The sequence below is a fragment of the Metopolophium dirhodum genome, chromosome 5, assembly GCF_019925205.1.
Source record: "Metopolophium dirhodum isolate CAU chromosome 5, ASM1992520v1, whole genome shotgun sequence".
NCBI lineage: Eukaryota > Metazoa > Arthropoda > Insecta > Hemiptera > Aphididae > Metopolophium > Metopolophium dirhodum.
The window spans coordinates 6,575,570-6,587,987 of NC_083564.1; the positions used below are offsets into that span (position 1 = coordinate 6,575,570).

General features: G+C 30.3%; 1 protein-coding gene across 7 annotated transcripts in view; it reads left to right on the forward strand.

The window, feature by feature from the left end:
• LOC132944778 (L-xylulose reductase-like) overlaps positions 1 to 12,149 on the forward strand; it is a 30,539-nt gene extending 18,390 nt beyond the window's left edge. Inside the window, exons 1-6 of one of the 7 annotated variants that reach the window (XM_061014269.1) lie at positions 5,758 to 6,027; positions 9,098 to 9,264; positions 10,039 to 10,285; positions 11,255 to 11,369; positions 11,608 to 11,818; positions 11,942 to 12,149. In XM_061014269.1, coding sequence (XP_060870252.1) covers positions 9,120 to 9,264; positions 10,039 to 10,285; positions 11,255 to 11,369; positions 11,608 to 11,818; positions 11,942 to 12,045 — 822 coding nt within the window. In that variant the 5' untranslated portion in view covers positions 5,758 to 6,027; positions 9,098 to 9,119 and the 3' untranslated portion in view covers positions 12,046 to 12,149. Of the gene's footprint in view, positions 1 to 5,757; positions 6,028 to 7,574; positions 7,699 to 8,649; positions 8,729 to 9,097; positions 9,265 to 9,751; positions 9,887 to 10,038; positions 10,286 to 11,254; positions 11,370 to 11,607; positions 11,819 to 11,941 lie in introns of those variants that run through there. The other 6 variants (XM_061014273.1, XM_061014271.1, XM_061014274.1 and 3 more) reach the window with 6 other exon arrangements.
• Positions 12,150 to 12,418: the final 269 nt, after the last annotated feature.

Genomic DNA, 12,418 nt, shown 5'->3' on the forward strand with positions numbered 1-12,418 from the left:
TAATTCTTATAAATAAGTTACTGCAAAACAACATATTAATATTAATATTATGTAATTAACTACCACTACCTATAATTGTATATAATACCATAATAATAAATATTATAACCGTAGGTACTTAAAACCTTTTATTAATTTGCAAAAGGTGAAATAAAATAACAATTTAATTTAAATGAAAGATAAGGTGTTTGGCAGACGTATCCAGTTCAAAGTTTTACTAAACGAAATTCATTTTACTGATTAAATAAACTTTTTTCCTTTGGCGGTTATATAGTAGTTCGACCAACAAAGTTGGACGTTATCGTCGAATAAAAAAAATCCTTTGAAATGTATTTTTATTTTTTCTCTTGCACGACAAATGTATAACATACCATCGAATCAGAAAAAAACAACCACCGTAAATAAAACCAGATAAAATCCGTTTTATTAGCATATTACATAGTTAAATCACAAATTATATATGATAATATTATTGATGAGCATATCAAAAATAGATAAGCCAAATGTAAAGGTAAAAGTAATTGGTATTAGTGTATAACTATTAATAATATTATTTCCCGTCAATATATTTAGTAGGTATAGTTATACTCATTATATTTTACTGTCCAAATAAATAATTCATATTATACATGAATTATATTTGTCTACTTTTTATAACATTATACTATTCATCAATAATATTATAAATACAACTTAACATTATTAATTTAAAATTAACTTAAAATTATTTAACCACAACTATAAATACATTTTTTTTTTTTACAATACGATGTTCCTAGCCTATGCTATATATAATAATTTATAATACTATAATAATACTAATAATTAAGCAATACTTATATATTTTTAATTAATACAACAAATTTATATCATGTCTAAACAATAAAAATGTCAACTTAATTTTACTTTTAGATTCTGAGCGGAGATATGAATGTATGTATTTTACAATGATGTGTGTTTTTTTGTGTCTATCATCACCTTTTGGGACACTGAAAATACTTTGATTTTCTCAACAACATCATTTCTGGTAGGAAAGTGAATCTAGTTGATTCTTTAGAGGGGGTCAGAAATAAAAATTCCCAATAGTTTTCAAATGCATCAGGAAAAACAAACAAGCAATTAAGGAAAAACTGAAATGTCTATGCAAAACCAGTTTTTAAAAAGCTCTAAAAGTTTCTAGTTGCTGTACATCCAGCACAATGTGAATTCAAAACATTATAGGTTATAACCTATAATGGTATACCTACTGGTTATATGATCAAAGTTGGACATGAAATCACAATGTGATTATAGATCATGAAAAATTGTTTTATTGATTTGTCTTTTGTGTGATTACTGATTATCAATATTGGTTACTGGTTGAGAAATACTATAATATACATTACTTTTACTGTTGAAAATATAAGCCACTTATATAAATGCCAGAATTTATTTTGAAAATTTGAGGAAACATAGTAACATTATAAAATTGAAAAAATTATAACGCTCATTCGCATTAAATGATTTATATGATTATATTTTAGACTCACTTGTTAGGTTAGACACTTGTTTAAATTTATCATTATACCGTGATTTCCCGTTTTTCGAAGTAACTAGATATGAGAAAAACGGAAAACACGTTGGCTCATCAGTCATCCGATACATGGCATTGTTTAAAAATGTAATTTAATTTACGGAATGATACATTTGGTCATTAATAATTGTGCTAGAAATAATAAATAAATTTAGAACAAGCGAATAGTTGATTTATATTATTTTTTACTATCAATACATACCTATGTAAAATAAGTGCTTTAACTAGTTAGGTATCTAATATTATTTACATAATTTAAGAGCTTCAAAATATAAGACTAAAGAATGATCAAGTGATCCAGATAACATTGTTCAATCATATTATAATATGTATATTGTCAGTAGGTAAACACATACGTACCTAAGGTACCTAATACAGTTTGTTATATCTATGCAAATATTTAAATATAATACTAACAAAATAGACTAAATGTAAGTACAACAAAAACATACTATTATAGTTTCTAAAATTATTAATTTAAAATGAATTTAAAAAAAATAATTTCAAACTTTTATAAGCCTGCAAACAAACACAATTCAAATAGGTTAGGCAGGTGCAATAGCAAATGTTTAACCATGTCAACTTTTTTTTTAAAAAGTAGGATTTAGACAAGTTTGGTCAATGCTGAATTAATTTTTTTGTGACAAAATTCCTTATTGGGCCATCTGTTACAGAGTCAAACGATAAACGTAATGGATAAAAAAATAAAAAAATAACGACATGAAAATATAAGAGTGAAGAGGTCCTCGATAGAGGTACTTCTTCATGAAATATTAGTAATAACTTATAAATTACTTAATAATGATAATAATAATATTAGATTTAAAGCTAATAGTTGTCTACATTTTTTTTAATATTTAAATTAAAATTAAAATAATTTTTAATATACCTACACATTGATTTGATATTTCTTTTTCATCCAGATTGGATTTTTTAATGTTATAGAACAGAGGGGTTTCATTTAATCTTCTGAGCAGTTTATAATTTCCTTTTTCCTTTTGATAAAAATAACAATTATTTTGATACTTAGGTCTTATATTATATTTAACTATCGTTGTATCCATTGATAAAATACATAAAGAAAAAATAAACAATTGATGTGTTCCTTTTGATTTTTTGTCAAAACAATTTTTCCCCTGGTGGACAAAACCAAAGTAATCTTATGTGGGACTGATAAACGGTCGGTTAGTCAAAATGTCTTCACCTTCAACAGCATTCTTCCAGCTGGTGGTACCACAGAACAAAATCAAATATATGTGTTAATGATAAATATATTTTAATCTATATAAAAATATTAATTCAACAAATATTACCCAACAAAAAAATATTGTTTGAATAATCACAGAGGCAGATCTAGGGTAGGGGGTCAGCTGACCCACAGTTAATATTTGCTGATCAAATTGGCCTCTTTTCAGATCTTGGGTGGTTGGACACTTGGACCTTCGAATAAACACGCATACATCATAAATTAATTTTTTTTGATTTATATCCCTAGAACGCAAGTATAGGTTTCTAATCTGGTTTTAATAAGCAGTGGCCCCTTATTGAAACTACTACTTATTGTAACTGACCCTCAGTTTCCTAACTCCGGATCCGCCCCTGAATAATCGGTACATTATAAACAGTGTTTTATGGAAATATGAATCCCACATCGGTCTAGGGAGGCAACCGCCGCTCATAGTCCTAGCTGCGCTCTCAATTTTGTTTTCCCAATCGACCGTTTTTCATTTCGAAAATTACAAAAAGTTATGGAATGTGTATAGTGTATACATATTCATTTTTTTTTAATTTTATCATTGTGGCCGTTTAGCGTTTGAAAAAAACCCACAAACTCTTAGCAAATGTTCTATAATATATTTGTAAAGCAGTATATAAAGTATACATTCTACGAGGAGGTATAGAAATACCTTTTTGGGAGACAAATCATAGCCCTTAATTACGCTCATATGAGATAAGTTACGGTGAAATGGATGCTGAATGTATAGTAAATACAGTAGGTCGTAAAAGCCGCTGTAACTTATAATAAAATAATATAAGCCCACGTCGAACGATATTTTGTCATCTTTTATGCCGCAGCAAACTCGTAAGTATAAAAGACTTCGGTTTAAAAAGTAAAAACATAATTTCATTCACTAGCAAAGCGAGCACCGACGTGAAAACAGTTATTATTAATTTTCATTTTCAAATTTGGAACGTTGTACGGTGCAGTACGATTTTGTCGTAATACTGTCGTGAGGCACCGACAACTAGCCCCGATGCGCATATATAGGTATATAAGTTATGAATCATAATATTACCTATACCGCGTTGTTATATTATATAATATAATAATATATTTATGTGCACGTAAGTACAGCGATTCGTTTCATTCGTGGTAGTTTTATTATATAGTCTAAATCTATATCTATGTGCCTACACGTAGGTGCTTACTACGGTTACTGCAGAGTAAATTCCAGAATTTCGTACACACGTATACACGTAGTAGGTATATTATGTACATATTTATATTAATTATATATTATTCGATGTATGGCTATAATATTATGGTGAACGGGTCTTTGGCGACCGCCGCGCAATAAAATATGATGTCATATCGTACGCCGCCGTTAACTTCCAACCACACGCACACCCCACACACACCCACCACCCACCACCAGACACTATCACTAGCACATGCATAAGTAACACCATCCGCCGTGCACAAACAAGTCCATATTAGGTGCATTATATTATTTTACCTACCAGCTAAAACGTGCGCTCAACTAATTATCAGCCTCCACCACCAACCCCGTCGCAATCACCTTTACACGTAAACGCAGCCCGCCCGCCCGCTCGCTCGTCGTAACGTACACGACGTGCACTAACGGTTTCAGTTTCAGATAACAATTAGTATATTATTATTATTATTATTATTATTATTATTATTGTTGTTGTTGTATAACACGGTCGCCATCCACCGCCACTATTACCGCCACTGGCGATATAATAATATTAACTTACCGTTTTACGAGTCCCAAAACGTTTTCTGCTCGGTAATAATAATAATAAGTAATAACTGAGTTTTAGAACACCTATGCTGCTATAACTGTATGAATTATGGGTACGTGCTAAAATATGGCACACAGTTTTCTTAATATGTTTGACAAACAAAGCGCGTTATCTAATCGTGTACACTACAGTTAGGTCGTATTAAGTATGATAATATATTATTATATAGCAGTAAATATATATTAAATAATATAATTAATTAATATATTTATCCTCTTCGTCGTACCTGTTGGACGATTGGTTTTTTTTGTGCCTATTTTCTGTGTGTTGACTGTCGAGTTAAACGTTGACAATAAAATTTAAATGTCTGTGAAATATTTTCCCCGTTACATAAAATAATTATAATAATTATACAACATGTATTGTTGGGTTTCGGAGAGCTCGATATGGTATTTGAATATAAAACCTCCCAGTGGAGAAAATTTAGAGGCCATCATAATATAATATAACCATCGTAGTTTATTATATGTAATTTAAAAATACCTTTACTGTTTAGGTTTGGCTCACCGTAAAGTCTAAAATATTTTTTTTTTAAACGTTGTGAATCTATATAAAAAGTTGTTCGTCTATAGATTTTTTTAGTTTTTATGTTTTGAGCGAAATTAAGATAGATATAACTATTCCTATGTCTATTGTTTATATTACAAGTAATTTATGTTCGTTTTTCTTAGGTGAGGTTGGATTAGGTTATAATTTATAAGACTTCGCCCACGAAAGCCTTGGACGAGCATGACTTCCCGGCCTGAAATATATTTCAGGCCGTCCCTAGGGCCTGCCTGATTCCTGAAAATATAGCTGTCCCCCGGGGTTTTGCTGTATATTATGTACATATTATGTTCGACATCGAAACAATCGTTAGTCACGAGGATACGCGTATTGAAAAATTTCAGAAATATGTCCCATCATATGTTTGGGCCGAATTTCAATATTGTTTGTACCTACCCGGAATGGAGGAGTTTGTAATTCGAATTTAGTACATAACCTCAATTCTCGGAACAGTCGACACTCTAGGTCGAGGAAACCGACCTGTTGTACAACCTGCGTTTTGGACGATTTGTAGTCACTACGGCGACTGTGACGAAGACAAGACAAAGACGAGATGTGTGCCATATAGTGGGGTAGTCGCATCCACTCGTAATATCATGCGTACTCCCCGAAACAAGTGGTTCGTACTTCGTAGTCTTAGTGTTCTCGAGTCGCTGATATTGGTCATACAGTTTTATACGTCCCCGCGGTGGTGTGCCTGTACGATTATAATATAATATTATCATTATTCACCAAATGGCATAAGCAGGCAGAAGTATTTTGTAATTTGTATTTTAAAAGTAATAATAACCGTTCACCTATATTCTACAATAGCCAGTTGGGAGCACGAGAGCCAAACATTCGCGGTACAGTGTAAGTAGGTATGTAGTATAATACGATGCAGAATAATAATATTAAATAGGTGTATAAATATTATTTTTTTTTTCGATGGTACGTCGCAAACGGAGTGTACGATTTCACGAATGATATTTTTTAGTTTCGTTTGTTGATGATTTTATTACGGTGGGTTTATCGTTTTTTATTAATGTCGTTTTGGGCGTGCGTTAATAATGTATATTACATTCCGGGGCTGTTGGTTGATGGTAGATAAATACAAATATACCTACAGGTAATAACAATAATTAATATTCTTTAATTAAACTAGATGAATCGCCGCGAGATGGTTCTCTTGCGTGGTAGATACAGACCAACCGGAAAACCGCGATTTTCTAATGAGCCCACGTCCGTATTTACATATGCATTTTGGTCATTGCGGCCATAGAATAGTAATAGTAATATAATATGTATGTTTGTTCACTTATTGGTCGTATGAATTATATAGTTATTATATAGCTCTACGGCAGGGGTGGCCAAACTTTTTTTGATTAAGATCTACTGAGGGTATATTTTTAATTTTAAGATCGACTTATGTAAAAAAAATATTTTATATTAATAATAAACATTAAACAATTAATAATTAAATAAAAGTATAAAGTTATCTAAAATGAGGGTTTCACATTAAATTTCTAAATCATCAAAAAGTATTTCTCGGTACCTATTCAAGCTTTTATCACTTTCATGTGAGAAAATGCCATTTCACAATAACAGGTTAATCCGAAATATGTATATAACAATTTCGTCTACTAAATGACAGAGGTATAACAATAATTAATAAATTCTAACAAGGCGGGTCGTCTTAGAAATCGTCCAAGATCGACCAGCCGGTCGCGATCGACCGTTTGGCCACCCCTGCAGTCTACGGTATATTATGTGCGAGCGTAATATTATTATATTATTGAAAATAAAGATTAAATCATGATTTATATTCTTTGTTACCCGCTTTGAGTAGTTGTAGGAGCTAAGACAAAAAAAAATATTTCTTATCGGCCCGTCGCTGTGTCGCCACCAACAACAACGGCGATGGCCGACGAAGAATGGTATGTGTCGGTTGTTATTGTGTAGTGTGTACCTACTTATTTTTTTTACAATAATCTGAAGAATATTAATTCATTAATATTTGGTATACATCTAGAAGGCTTTGAATAGTCAATAGACAACAATAACCAAGCGACTTCAGTTTTCTGTTTATCACCTTAACTTACCTACAGTAAAATATTAACATGTTATATCCTATATAACGTTTTTTGAAGTGTTTAGGTACTTAAAACAATTTTTTAATGAAACAAAATGGTCGATTAAGTTACCGACCTGGTTTTGTGTTTAATTGTATTACTATAATTTATTGTTTTGCTTAAATTGATATTACTTAAAAATCCAACCATATTTAAACTGGTGTGCCGAGTTCAAATCCAAACGGATTTAAAAACCGGTTTTCACAAAGAGAAAGATTAAAGAAGAACATTAAATATTGTATAAAATAGTTTTTACGCAGTATAATACAATGTTCATAGTAATATATATTGTTGTTGCCATCAAACCTGCACGTAATTTATAAAAAATCTTATATTTTCATCATGACGGATTTCCAGAATTTAGGTTAAAATTAAGAAACAAACCACTTATTAAAAAAATTATTCGTCTAATGATCGCAGGTAGGTACGATAGTTTATTTTTCAATATTTTATTTTAACGCAAGATATAAGTACTTGTATACATGCAGGTGGTTCGTTTTTTCGATGCTATATATGTTGCGTTCAAATGAAAATAAAAAATTTAGATTTTTTAAAATATGCTATAGAAGTACCTATATTATTATTATATTACATAAATATACAGAAATGTAATGTATACATTGCATTGAGTTTTATTTAAGTTTTTGAGCAAAAGAGTAATGTGGCAGTTGTACAATGAAGTTTTTTGGGTGATAGATATTTTATAGGATAGGTACATATATATATAGACACATTATAGTACACCCATAAACCACCATTTACCCAATGGCACAGTCTGTGTAAAACCTTTGGGGCGGGTAGCAAATGACTAGAATACTTCTTATCTAGATACCTCCAAAATAAATAACTTAAAACTTTACTGTCTATTTATTTTTATATGAAAACTTTATAATTTTTTCGACCCCAGTTTATTTAACTTTTTTATGTATGGTGTCGATAAGATTAATAAGTAATAACTGAAGTCACAGGAATGCATCAATATGAAGGTTGATAAAATAACTAAAAGAGCCTATTTTAATAAATACAATTAACAAATCTAGCTGTATATAAATTAAACTATTTTTAAAGTATTGATAAAAATGTTTATAGGCTCCTTAAAAATCTTGAAAATCGTATACAAAGTCCTCATAAGTAGTTCTTTTAACAATTTAAAAACATTCAAAATACAAGGATACGATTTTTTTATTAACGTTTGAAATTCAAATTATGACAAAACTCGTCAAAATCACGAAAATGTTCAAATTATTATTCATTAATGACACTCTCTAAAATTAATTAGAATGGCACTGTTAACTCGTTAATGTACGATTGGTATGCGCTTGTCAATTCTTAGTTCGTTCCTATCTAGTTGAAATGACCCAAAGATTAGATATACCTTGGCACTATTCAGTTTAATAAAACTTCACTGGCACATAGTACGTATATTATCCCGGCGCCGCTCCTATAAAAGGTAAGAACGTAAGAATGACTAAAATAATGTTTAACTCGGGTTTTCGGGTCGGAAACACTTTTATTGTATTAAAACAAACATAAATAAAATACTTAGCAAATTCGGATTGCCTAGCCCGTACTACGATCGGCGTTTACACGCACGTCGTACCTACGTCCTCGCCGAATCACTCAACGGCAACGGGCGGTGTTATATAGAAAATATTATTGTCGCCTCAGCACATCTTGCTTCGCTGGCCTGACCTATGTCAATAATTTATAATTTAAAATATTCCCACCTATACTACATATATATTAAATAATATTATTTTGACGACTGTCTACAATAATACGACACCCCTTTTTGAAAATTTATTTTTTCTGATTTTAGTTTAAGAATAAAAAGTAGCATAATGTTTCGCTCTATCAACAAGTTATCAACACATTTGAACAACCGTTACGTTATGGGAACTCTATCCAGAGGTATAGCTGAAAAACGATCGAGTATGGAAGAGTATTTCAAAGACAAGAGCTTCATAGTGACTGGAGCAAGTGCTGGTAAATACTAAAATATTATTTAAATAAACGGTATATTATTTTAGATTTTTTTATATCGACCTACAATATTCCAGTTTTATTGAATTATTATATTATACTTTTTACATTTTTTTTTAAATATAGTATTTCGTTTAATTTAATTTTATTATTATTTATTACTTAAATTATCAGAGTTAGCTACCTTTTATGTGTATACCTATAGATAAAGTCATATTTATATTTTGAAATTCATGTAGCGATTGACGAGTTAACAAATGGGCCTACGTGCTATGTGCATACTAACGTGATCAAACTTTGCAATATGTACACGGTACACATAACGACACGCCTATATGCTGTGTGTTCTTTAAGCTTATCTTGTAACAACAAATCCTCCTGGTCGGTTTATCGGTCATCTTTAATTCTTTAACACCGGTATGGCGAGACATATTATAGTAGTATACTAGTATAGTAGTATCACATAGTTGTATTCACAACCGCCAACCACGTCAATACTTTTCATAGCCTAGCGGCCTATATTATACTTTTTATGGCAGACAGAAACATTTTACACAGTAATATTGTATTTAATTCGATACAAACTCTGGCTTTATAGTTCCACGCGGCTGTTTCATTATTGTTTGTATGTTTTATTGACACTTTTTACATTTACACTGGCCTATTTATACATTATAATAAACATATGACAATCGCATTCATTATCTTCTATTTTTCACTAAAAATAAAAAATAAATATAATTTTGTACCTATGATAAATTATTTTGTTAATTATAGGTATGGGAAAAGTGATTGCTGGAAGATTGTTAGCTATGGACGCGCACGTATTTGCAGTCGGAAGAGATATAGATAGTCTACCGAGTATTCCTGGCCTAAAACTGACCAAAGTAACCGTGGATATTGGTGACTGGGATTCAACATATAGTAAGATCTTAGAAATGGGGCCCGTTCACGGTTTGGTTAACAACGCCGGAGTGGCTCACATCGAACCATTTATGGCGACGACACAACAAGGATGGGATGAGTACGATAACAGATTAACTTTTTAATGGTGGAAAAAGGGAATAATAATAGCGACGCGTACTTATCAAATAAGAAAATAAGTGATAAGTTATTCGTATATTCGTATTACCAAAATGAATGTCATAATGGGTAGCAATTTTAAAATTGTTATTTTTTCTCTACATGGAAGGGAATAAGCCAAGGAGGGATGATGATTTTAACGCGCATAGGCCCCAAGAGCAAATTAAATTTAAATGTTGCACTAAACATACCTATTTTAAACTTTTTGTTTATAGCATTTTCAATTTTGTGTATAATATGATAATTATGTTTTTGAGTCCTTTATTTAACTTGAAAGACAATTTATGTTTTGAAGCCTATGATCAGACACAGAATATTTTACTGGAAAAGAAATTACAGTAATACATATTACAATTAAATACTGGACGTATCACGTATAGTTAATTATTTTTAAGCAATTAATGTTTTGATAAGTATTATGGAGTTAAAAATAACAAAAAATTAAAATTGTTTGTGCATGTAATGCACTGCATTCGCCTCGTAATGCAACTCTAACCTTACATAACATTGCAGGAAAATATAATACTAATTCCGGGTTTCATGAAAAATCACTAAATATTTAGGTACCTAACGAAATAAGAATCAATAATGAGTTAATGATCCCTTAAACATGATTGGTCTATTCAATTTTATTGAACCATTAAATTAATCAATTTTTTTTTGAACCCAGCATATGTGTTATAAAATTATATTAAATTAGGCAGTGCTAAAAACACTAGTTTTGCACTCATTAGTGCCTAGTACCTACCTACTTATTGTATTGGTTACAATTTATAAACATCCAAGCTCTAAAGTAGTTACCTATTATCTATTGAGTTATTTATAACCATTATTCACATTAAAATTTAAAAAGTATAATTGTATAAATACATTTATTAATTAATAATATAAATTATATTTTGGTTTCTAGTACATTAAACATAAATTCCAGAGGAGTGGTAAGGGCAAGTCAAGCTGTAGCTGAAAATATGATTGCGGCAAAAATCAAAGGATCAATAGTGAATATATCCTCAACCATATCTGAGGTTATTACTTGTTGATAATAATTTGTACTATTTTATGTTTATCATATAGGTACTTATATATGGTTTATAATTTATGAACATTTTAGATTAAAATTGTTTAAACTTTACATTACCTACTTATTATAATAATATAGTTATGAGAACCAAGTAGTTAGTTAAACCTTTTATTTTCTTGACATTTTTCATGGTAAAAATAGTATGGTTACAATAATTACAATATAACATTTTTACTGTTTAGAGAGCAATACCAGATCATGTAGCATATTGTGCATCTAAAGGAGCTGTGAACCAAATTACAAGGACAATGGCCGTAGAATTAGGACCTCTCGGCATAAGAACAAACAATGTTAATCCTACTGTTGTATTGACCAAGATGGGGTTGATAGCGTGGTCTGATCCGAAAAAATCAGAACCGATTATGAAAAGAATACCATTAGGAAGATTTGCACGTTAGTGAAAATATTTAAATATCAGTTCACCATTTTGTGTTATTATTGTTGAATTATATTGTAATTGTAATGTGTAGTACTGTAGCATGTATATTATATAGTAATTAACAATTTATTTTCTAGAGCCTAATGATATTGCTGATGCAGTGATATTTCTATTGAGCGACTATTCAAAAATGATAAATGGTATGAACCTATACGTAGATGGCGGTTTTATGACTGGATAAGTATTTTTATACTTTATATTGATGTTGAGACTAATAAAATAATCATTATAAAATATACAATTATACAATAAAATCTATATGAATAAATAATTGTAATAATATTATGTACCTATACGTTTTGTATTTATGCTTTTCATTTATCTAGGCATTTATTAATCCTTAAATGGGTGACTTTGTATACCTCGAATCCTTTAAAATCGTACAACTATTGTTCTCATTATGGAATCATGTTTAAAACAAATATTCAACAAAAGGTGGATAAGTGGATGTCGCTCTGCTGTACGGTAGGTTACAAGTGGGTCACTGTAATGGATGGTGTTAAATTTGAATTCAATGATATAATATCATTGTATAAGAAAAACGATTCTGAGCG